This window comes from Desmodus rotundus, chromosome 10 (genome assembly GCF_022682495.2).
Source record: "Desmodus rotundus isolate HL8 chromosome 10, HLdesRot8A.1, whole genome shotgun sequence".
NCBI lineage: Eukaryota > Metazoa > Chordata > Mammalia > Chiroptera > Phyllostomidae > Desmodus > Desmodus rotundus.
Genome location: NC_071396.1, coordinates 93,765,990 through 93,776,394, shown reverse-complemented (window position 1 = coordinate 93,776,394; position 10,405 = coordinate 93,765,990). Strand labels below are relative to the sequence as shown.

Sequence of the window (10,405 nt, the reverse complement as noted above, 5' to 3'; positions counted from 1 at the left end):
GGGTGGTACGGGGTAGGTTGTGGGAAACAGCAGGAATTTGACAAAAACAAGCGGCGACGCCGACGACGCTGTGGGGTCTATGGCTGAGGCTGTGAGACCCACTCGCCGGCCCAAGGCCAAGGCCAGCCGGACTAAAGCCAAGGTGAGGATACCTCTCTTCCCGCCCCCCTACCCTCCGAGGCCCCGGCCGGTGCTGTCTCCCTTTCTCTCTCTTGGGCCTCTCCCACCACATCTACCTATCCACTAAGCCCTCCGCATCCTCTGCCCCTGCCTCCCCATATTTGATTTCACTACCGACTCCATCCGGTTCCTGCCTTCCTCCTCCACATTCCCCTGCCAGACATTGTCAGGAGCCCATTTTTCCTTTTTTCTCCGACCTCGTTGGGTTTTTCCGTTCTAGATTTTCCTTACCTGGGTCTGGATTCCTGCCGTGAATCCAGCTTTTCCCACCCCAGCCTCATCTGTGACTGTCTTTTCTCTTTTATAACCTGGGGACATTTTCAGTCCCTCTCGCATATAAAGAGGGAAGGAACCTGTCCTCCACTCGGAGAATGTATCCTTTGGCAGAGCTTCATGGATAGCGACAGCCAGAAAGTAGATTGTAGTGATGGGCCTATTGACTTTTAAAATGAAAGATAATGGAGGTGGTGCTATTTATTTCTCATTATCCTGTTGTTTAAGATGAGGGCACGAATGTCCAGAAGTTAAACTGGGACTAGAGTCACTCATTAGAGATTTGAATTTTCTGGGTTTCATGAATGAGACCGACATGTGGTATTGGTGTGTTTTTAGGTTGATTCGTTTTGTTTTTAGGTGCAGACTGGGTTTTCATTTTGTTCCTATATTTTTTCTGAAATGACATTTACTGTAGAGCGAACAGATTAAATGCTACCCCTGGATGGCTGGACCTAGATAATTTTGGCTTCCCCGAACCTGAATTTACATTAATTAAGGAAGTTATGAGAATGGTATTATAAGTACAGGACATTTCCATTTCCACAAATGGGTGATGTTCCAGCGCAGGTGTGACTTAAAAATGAGAACAAAATCTGATGTCCTCATTGGGAGCAAGGCTTGAACAGGAGACTAGTGTTCAAAGGTACTTTATTTAATAAGTTGTCAATGACCTAGGAGAATCCCTTTCATTATTAGGCCTTTCGAAAAGGTGGAGTTAAGCACATCAGTGTTCCCAGGTCTGTGAGTGTTACTCTTTGGAGAGAAAGCCCTTTTGCTGCCTAATTTCAGAAACATTTTTGAGAGGAATATTTTTGCACTTAATTTGGCAAGAACTATCAAAACAGAGGAGGAAGAAAACAGCCATCGGTCAGCTGTGCATCAGGCCCCTGAGCCTAGACTACAGTAGCGTTTAACATGTACACGTCCATCTGTAAAGAACGGAATCTTCATTAATTTTTAATCTCTATTTTAAAAAAATGAATGATGAAATTAGAGCCTAGAGAAGTTAAATGACAAGCTGAAAGGCATGTAGTTAGTGAGAAAAGCCAGAAATCTGAATTCTCAATCCAGTTGCCAATAATTGTATTATATATTTATATGTATCTTCCTATAGATGGAATGTTATAAATACCTAAAAACAGTCAGAGGATTCTCAGTCAAGTTATTTTGTTGAGAACAGTTTCTAAAATAAACTTGAACTCTTAAAACTTTTAAATCCAAAATGAAAAACCAATTGCTCATTTTAATGACAATTTTCAGGCAACTTTCCTACACAAGCATAGGTTGATTTATTTTTTTTCTCTGTTAAAATTTATGAAGAGGTGACCCGGCCATTGTGGTTCAGTTGGTTGGTCATTTTTCTGCAAACCAGAAGGTTGTCCTTTGGATACCCGGTTGGGGCACATGCCTGGGTTGTGGGTTCGATCCCCGGTTGGGGTGCCTACAGAAGGCAACCAATTGACATTTATCTCTTGCATGGATGTTTCTCTCCCTCTCTTTCTCCTTTCCCCTCTCTCTAAAATCAAAAATAAAAAAAAATATATGAAGAGCCCTCATTCTAGAAGAATTTAGTCAAACCAGAAGTTCTTAACATATACTTTTCTAACCCTGCAAAGATAATCAGCCATTAAGTCTTACCAGTTGTATTTTTAAAATGTTCTCTCAATTCTGCCCATTTCTTCCATCCTAACTATTACAACCATTCTCCGAGGAGGATTTTTTGCTAAATTGGCCTCTCCAAGTTCATTCTCGCTGCCCATTCTCTAAACTAAAGCTGGATTGATATGTATTGATACTTTTAAAAACAAAATACTGATGACTCTCCTCAAAACCTCTCAAAGGTTTCTCGTAGCCCAGAGGCTGGAGTCTGTAAAGTCCTTAGCATGGACTCCGGGCCCTCAGTGATCTGGCTTTTTCACCTCAGCCTCACGTCTGTTCCCGCTTCCCCTCTTTCCTCCCAAATCCATCAGTACCACTCTGCATCTTTGTGCCCCTCATTCCACTGGTAGTTGCTTTGGCAACATCTCTCTTCTCCCTTAAAACTGTGAGCTCAGTGAGGGAGGGGCTTGTGGTGTTTGCCACGTTCCTGGGACTTTTCACAGCCTTTGTGGGCCCTTGATAATATTGGCTGGATGAAGGAATAAATGTCAGTGTTGAAAAATATTTCCAAGCTTTGTCACCCAGAAGAATTTCCTCCTGTAAGTTTCCTGATTAGTATGAGAAAATAAATGGAAAAAAAGTCCACAGTACCAGCACGACCCTCAAACTTGTCAATCTAGAAAATTCTTTTAGTGCTGGCTGTGGTTTGGCATTGATCATGAAGTCCTACATCAATGAAACCTTTACCACCTGTGGTATAATCTGGCAGCTATTTACAGAGCCATAAAGTAGTTCCAAGGCTCAGTTCAGGAAGTGAGTAGTGTCATGTGCTATTGTCTTTGAATAGTTTGAGCAGCTTCTGGATTTTACCCAGTTGCTGGCCTACATTCTTCAGTGTTAATCATCTGGTAGGTGACCTCACATTGCTAGGTTGTGGTGATCATCTGATACCTAATAGATAGTCCTAATAACATCCTCATTTAGAAAAATCTTCTGCTAAGCATATTTCCCACCTCAGAGGACGCTGACTGTGCTGATCTTGTTAGATCTCTTAGTCCCTGCCTCCCACTTGCGGTTGTAGGAGTTAGGGTGGGGGTTGCAGTATATTAGGTAGCTCCTGTGCCTCCTGAGAATCAGTCATTTGTTGAAGGAACACTCCTTCATCACCTGTCCTGTCCCAGAAGCTGTTCTAGGCATTTGGGAAATAATAGAGGGGGGAAAAACCCCACAAAGAACCTGGCCTTAATGGAGCTTACATTCTAGAGGGAGAAAACAAACAGTAAATCCTATAAAAATAAATAAAATATACCATGTTAGAAGATGATAGGTGCTATAAAAACAAAAGAACAGGATAAGGAGTTGGGGAACACTGGTGAGATATTAGGGATGGGCTGCAATTTTAAATAGGTTGTCACGGTAATCCTTGGTGAAGATAACAGTTACATAAAGACATGAAGGAGCTGAGGGAGTTAGCTCTGTGGATCATGCGGGAGAACGACCCAGGCAGAGGGAACAGCTGGGACAATTGCCTTAGGGCAGTGGCATGTCTGTCCTAGGAACTGCTAGGAGGCGGTGCTGTTAGGGTGGGGCGAGTGAGGGAGAGGAGTTTGGGTGAAGTCAGAAAGGTAACGCGGGCCAGGTCAGTGGCCATTGTAAAGACTTTTACTCCGAGTGAAGTATGGAGTCACCTCAGGGTTTTAAGGTGTGTGCTTTGTTGAAAATAGGCTGTAAGTGGGCAGGACTAGAAGCAGAGAGACCATCTAAGAGACAACTGCGTTAACCCAGGCAGGAAGGGGTGGTGGTGGCTTGGACCAGAGGTATAGGAGCAAAGGTGATGAGAAGTGTTTGAAGGCTGGGGAGTTTCTTTCTTTCTTTTTTTCTTTCTTTTTTTTTTTTTTACAGAATTCTAGTAAGTTTATCTGAGCCAAAATGACGGCCTATGCCAGGGAGCAAGATCTCATAGGCTCTCTGTGGTCTGGGGAGTTTCTGAAGGTAGAGCCAGTAACTGCTCGTGACCTGGATGTGGGCTGTTGGAGAGAACATTCAAGGATGACCCTGAGGGGGAGAAGGCTGTAGATGGAGCAGGTTTTTAGAGGGCCAGGTCAGACGTTCAGTTTTGGGTAGGCTAATTTTATAATAAATGTCTGTTAGACACTTGAGGGGAGCAGAGTTTGCTACCCCAGAATATGCCTCTTTGAGATACTGATTATTTTAGGCTGGTTCATTTTAAGGAACGGTAGACATGGGAAAAACTCTGAAACCCAAGTAGAAGCTACGCTTTACAAAAGGACATTTATATTTGTAAGGGAGATCTCCATTTGTAAAGGTGTTTTCCTTACTGTATCTGGAAAAGGAGGATATCAAAATCTCTGGAAAGTATTAAATAATTGCATGAAAATATTCTATGGAATGTTCAGAACTGGACCTTTGCCCTGATTGGAGTGGCTCAGCAGGCTGGGTGTTGTCCTGCAAACCAAAAGGTGACTGGTTCAATTCCTGATCAGGACACATGCCTGGGCTACAGGCCAGGCCCCAAGTTGGGGGCATGCAAGAGGCAACTGATCAGTGTTTCTCTCCCTCTCCCTAAAATAAATAAATAAAATATTTAAAGTTAGACCTTCATCCTATGTAAAGAAGCAGCTCATCATTATTTTCAAGGAGGGAAATGAGTTGTAGTTTTTTTCTTAACTACAGTTCTAAGAAAAAGAACTGTAATTAGTGAATGGAAACTTCCCATTTATTTTTCAGAATTTAAAAAAAGACTTATTTTTGTTACAAAAGTGCTGATTGCTTTTAAAAAGTATGTATTTATGTCTGTACACACATTCAGAGAAACAAATAACCGAAAAAAGAAATGCTTTGAATTCCGTCTCCTGAAGATAGCTGTCCGTATCAGGCTGGTGTGTGCTTCAGATTTTGTCCCAGGCGAGCAGCAGCACCTCCGGGCACATGAACTGCCGTGAATAGTTAAATGTTCTTCTGTGTTTGTTAACAGCTCTTCCGTTTCTGTGTAATTCCTTGATTGTTTTTTCTCTCATTGAATTACATTTTTTAAAATTGGTTCTTTACCTGTATGTAACTTACATGGAGATCAAAAATAAATAAATACATATTTTTCTTAATCTCCTGCCCATTTTTAGTTCTAAGAAACATGTCTTTTTCTTAAATTAATTTGAAGTATTAATTTTGGCACATGACTTGATGTGCGTGGCATTCTGTTTGAATTTTATTTTGTTGTCTGTACTGGTTATTGTAAGTACAATATGTTCTGTGCCTTTATCTGTATTTAACTCAAATAGGCAAGTAATTGTAGGCTGGTTTTTTAAATTTTGAAATGAAATTTTGTATTCTAAGTGTAATAATGGATTCAGATTTTGGCATGAAAGTTCAGTTTCCTCTTAATTCTTTGGATATTCCCCCTGTCTTCTGATGGGCATAGTAAAATTATTTTTTCTAAATGTTGCAGAACCCATGGTAAGTATAAATAACTGTTGGATAATTTAATAATTTCTTCACTTTAGGATTCCCGTACCTAGAACAGAGCTCAGCATGTAGTTGGTACTCAAGAAACACTTCTTGAACACAGTGTGAAAATCAAAGGCAGAGCGGATCCGCGGAGGCGTAAGATACCTACCTGGCCTCAAGATGATGCTGGGCAGTGTCTGGGGAAGCCAAGGGAGGCCTCAGCCTGATCCAGGTCCTTGTCACAGAACAGGAAGGAATTCAAGAGTGTGACAAAGATTTAGCAAAGCACATTTATTAATGCTGTAGTGTTACCAATGAGTTTGGATTTTTGTCTCCTGATATAAAAGAATTTAGACCAGGGACACTGATAAAAGCAAAGACATATTTTTTGAGGCTCTGCACAGAACACTGGCCGGAACACTGAGAGAGGGTCCCAGGTGTTGTGCCCCAAATGTGGGGCTTAGGGGGGTTTGTGGCTTGGGAGCACAGAAGTTGCTGGGGTTAAGTCAGGCAGTAGGTTAGGTTTTTCCTGTTCGGAACACTGATGTCAGTGACGCGAAGCATTGTGAGGTTGTGCAGCACTTATTAACGGATTCTGAAGGGACGTTCTCAACCAGAGTTTGTTTCTGGGGTTCTGGCTTCGCTTTAGATCTGCAAAACAAACTTAAAAGAAGTCAGGGTAGTTCCCGGACACTGCTTGGTAGCTGCCTATTGATAACTGCTGTGGTCCTGGCAGGGCTTGACCTGATGGAGCAACTTCGGGGAACATTTTATTTTACCTGTTTCAATAGTTCGCACTTGAGAGGTGAGAGCTGGCCACCTGATGGGGTCTGGGCGAAAGGTTTTCATTAAACGTGGGTGGAAAAGGCGGATAGGGTGGTTATCTACCCTATTGGCGGATGCTGGTGGGCTCGGCCTTGTCTCTCCTGTCCAGATAGCAATTTCTTTTTGGTCCTCCCAATTACAGGAAACTGGGGAGGGGTCACAGATGGTCGGTGAAGGTCCCTTCTGTGATGTTTCAGCAAAGATGGAGAAGGGGAGGGGTGGAGCTTGAGGTCTTCATTCCGGTTTTATTTTTCCTGCCTCAGAGATACTTGTGGTCTATTTGGGGGGTGGGGTGGGGACAGAACGTAAAGATAAATAATCATATGTGGTGGTATGTGCCAAGGACTGGCTGACAAGTACAGATTGTTGGAGTTCAAGTTTGGTGTGGTTGTCGGAAATTTTGCCTCTGAACTGGAGTATAACTAAGTTCACAGAGGCACTGAATGCCAGAGTTAAGAGTCAGTCTTTCATCAGTGGGGAGCCATGACTGTTTTTGTGTGGTTCAGAGCGGTGTTTTATGGAGACCAGTCTTGAAATGATGTTTGGGATGAATTGGTGGTGGGGCAGAGGCTGGAGGCTGGGAGCCATTCAGGACCTGCTCCTCTGTCTGTGCTTTAGTGAAGTGAAGCGAGCCACGCGGAGGTTGCCACAGCCCGTGAGGCAGTGACATTGGTGACGATTGCTAAAACCTCCTCTCCTCCCTATACGTGTGTTCCCAGAAGGTCTTTCCCTATCCAGGGACCTGTGAGGGGGCAGGGCAGGCCTTTGCCACCAGCTCAAAGGTTGTGCGATATGCTGTTGTCCATCCTTCCCTCTCTCTGGCCTTCTCCGATGGGCTAGTCCATTCTTCCAATGAAATCTTCAGCTTCTCTCTCCTTTTCCCCCAACTTCTTTCCTGGGGCAACTCTATTAATTCCTCTTGGGACCTAACTTTCCTATCTGCACAGGTAGTTTTCTTTGGTTCCACTGTTGGAACCAAAAGAAGCATTGAGTTCTTCCCTCAGGGGAAATAAAAGTCCAAAGGCTTCTGTGTTCTTCCCTGGAGGGGGCTAGAAGCTTTTAAAAATCCTTTCATTGATTATCCGACCACATTATCTGTTGCCATTATGGTTATGATTATTCCCTGGAAGGTAGATCTGATGAAAGTGGGTGTGCAACTTGGGGAGCAGCAGCTGGAGACTTCATCTTGTTTGGAGAGGGGGAGAATTTGAAATTGCAAGGGCAGTGCTGCGGTGGGGAGAGAGGAAGGGTGAGGTGGGGTTGGAGTGGGGCAAGAGGGCACTCAGGGAGGTTAAAAACTGCAGGAGGGACGGGCTGGACAGGAAGCGTGGGGTGCCTGAGGCTGGGAGGAGGTTGTTTGCTGTGCCCTCGATCATGTGGCCCTCATGTGCCTGCTTCTTCAGCTCCCTGTCCTCTGGTTAGCTAGCATTCACCGTCCCCAGAGGTCGGTTAGAGTTTTGGAGAAGAGGACTAAAGATTTTTTACCCCTTTCTTCCCTGTTAGGGTCTCTGCTTGCTTATGTTTCTTTATTTCTGAACTCACCAAGTTTTTAGAATCTCTTGTGTTTGTTTTTAACAGCTTCATGGAGATATAATTCACACATTATACAATTCTCACCTATTTAAATGTGTAAGTGGTTTTTAGTATGATCACAGGGTTGTGCAGCCTTCACCAGTTGGGATCTGTCAAGCTGTTTTCCATAGTGACATCGTCTTGTTCCCGTCCTGTAGCAGTGTGCGAGGCTTCTGACTTCCCTGCATCCTTGCCACCACTCAGTGTCTGACTTGAAGCAGTCACCCTCGCGGTGTCTCATTCTGATTTTGCTTTGCATTTCTCTAATGGCTAATGGTGTTGAGCATCCTGGTATGTGTTATTTGTACATCTTTTTTGGAGAAATGTCTGTTCGCTTGCTTTGTTTTTACATTGACTTATTTATTTCTTAATAAGTCAGAAGAGTTCTGTTAAAGAAATTTAACCCAGTAAATTTGAAGACCTAATAGGCTTTATGAATCGGGTAATATCCCACCCATCTAGCAACTAGAAGGGTCGTCTGAGGAGTTGAACACAGTTGAAGGTTTTATGGACAGATGGAAGGTGGGACTAAAAATTTAAGAGTGGGTTGTTGCAGTCAAGGACAGCTTCCCTTATAATGGAAGGGCTGGGGTCTTATGGGGCAGTTTATCGCACTGTATCGATGGGGAAATTCCAGACTGACTGGTTTAAAGTTCTCCCAGAGGAGGCTGAAACTGCATTTAGGCTAGGTTTTAAGTCTTAGTTTGGTGATGTGGCTTAGCAAAAGTGACTCCATTTTTTATTGTTTTTTTTAAACAGTTCTTTTTTCCTTCTGGATGTAGGCCCCTTATAAGATTGAAATCGGAGGGAAACTGGGTCCCTGGCTCATGCTGCCTGTCACTGCTCGGCCCTAAAAGCAGAGACAGGGATTGGATTGTAATTGCACTTTTATTAATATCAGAGGCCAGCAGTCTGAGAAGGTGGTGAGTGAAATCCTAACATCTACCTTACCTTGAGCTTTCAGAAGCAAGTTTATATAGGGTAATTGTAGGAATTTGGGAGGGGGAAATTCCTAGAGTGCAGACTGCTGTTGGGCAGGGGGGGGGGGGGGGGCGCCTCCCCTTCCCCCAGGGAGAGGGAACTGAAAGGGAAATCCGCAGCTTCTTCCCTTTGTTCTGGTGTTCTCTCTCTGTTTCAATAGAATTCCTCTTCCTCTCTTCTGGGAGCTGGTGGTTTATGACCAGGGAGGTTACACACTCTCTGGTCTGGTCAGGGAGGAGAGAGAGAAACCATTTACTCTCAAGTGTCCTAGGTTAAGCTAGGTGAGGTCTTGCGATTGTCTAGCTGGCTGTAAATTGCCCAAACTGTTTGGCTTTGTTTAATTTTCTTGTCTCAGTTTCCCCATTCCACCTGCTCAGGAATTTTCCTAGCTTCTTACTGCCCTGTCTCAAGATCACTGACTCGCAAATATTTTTTTCCCATTCTGTGGAGTTGTCTTTAATTTCTTCATGGTTTCATTTTGAGCACAAAAATTTTTAATTTTTATAGAGTTCAGTTTGTCGATGCTCTGGACTATGGCAGTTTAGCACTTTATTTTATACATTACAGTCAAAGGAGGACACCTGAGGGGGTTACATGAAATGCATTGGTGATAGAGTAGGGAGACGGGAGAAGGCAAAGCGGGAAGTGGGGGACCACTGGGATTGGATAAAAGGTAAAATGACAGACACTTCTTTTACATGGGTGGGTAAAGTATAGTTAACAGTCAACAATTAACATGATAACAAAAATACTAAGGGGATTGGTGCTTTCAGCTCTGGTATGTGTTGGGCCCTAGAGGTTCGGAAAAAGATAAGTTACCTTGACATTCCAAAGGTATGTTATCATAGATGCAAAAAGACGATAGACAGGCTCAGCTGAGGTAAAGACTGACCTTTGTAGGAGAAATACCAGCCTAGCATGTTACCACCCACCATGAGCTGCTTTACTTAGAAAGGTTTTAATTCCAGACTGTCCTTTGTGGTTACTTTAGGTCGCTGAGCTTGTCAGGTCAATATGTGGTCCCTTTTCTTCCACACAGGTGGGGTTCAGTTTCTTTCTTTGGACATCAGTTTTCAGTGCCATGTTTTCCCCATCGAATGGTCTGGGCACTCTTGAAAAGTCAGTTGACTCTAATCTCTGGACTCCCAATTCTGTTCCATGGGTCTCTTTGTCTAGAATGTGCTAGGACCACATATGCCAGCCCCACTCTCGTCATTACTGCGGTGATACTAGTGTAGTAGGGTTTCAAATTGAAAAAAAAAAAAAAAGGAAAAACATTGCAAACTATGAGTTTTCCAACTTTGTTTTTCATTTAAAAGATTGTTTTGTCTATTCTGAGTCCCATGTGTTTTCTCATTATCTTGTCATTTTCTGCAAAGAAAAAAAAGGCAGCTTGGATTTGATGGGGATCGTATTGAATTTGTATTGTGTTGCCAATTTGAGGAGCCTCGTCACCTGAATAATGTATCTGATCCGTGAACATGGGATGTCTTCACTTTTACTAAGT

At 43.3% G+C, this 10,405-nt stretch overlaps 1 protein-coding gene across 1 annotated transcript in view; it reads left to right on the top strand.

Moving 5' to 3' along the window:
• Positions 1-10,405, top strand: part of EPG5 (ectopic P-granules 5 autophagy tethering factor) — a 97,039-nt gene continuing 86,634 nt past the window's right edge. The window contains exon 1 of the mRNA XM_024580215.3: positions 1-142. Within this exon, the coding sequence (XP_024435983.2) occupies positions 80-142 (63 nt within the window). The 5' untranslated portion in view covers positions 1-79. The remainder of the gene's footprint in view (positions 143-10,405) is intronic.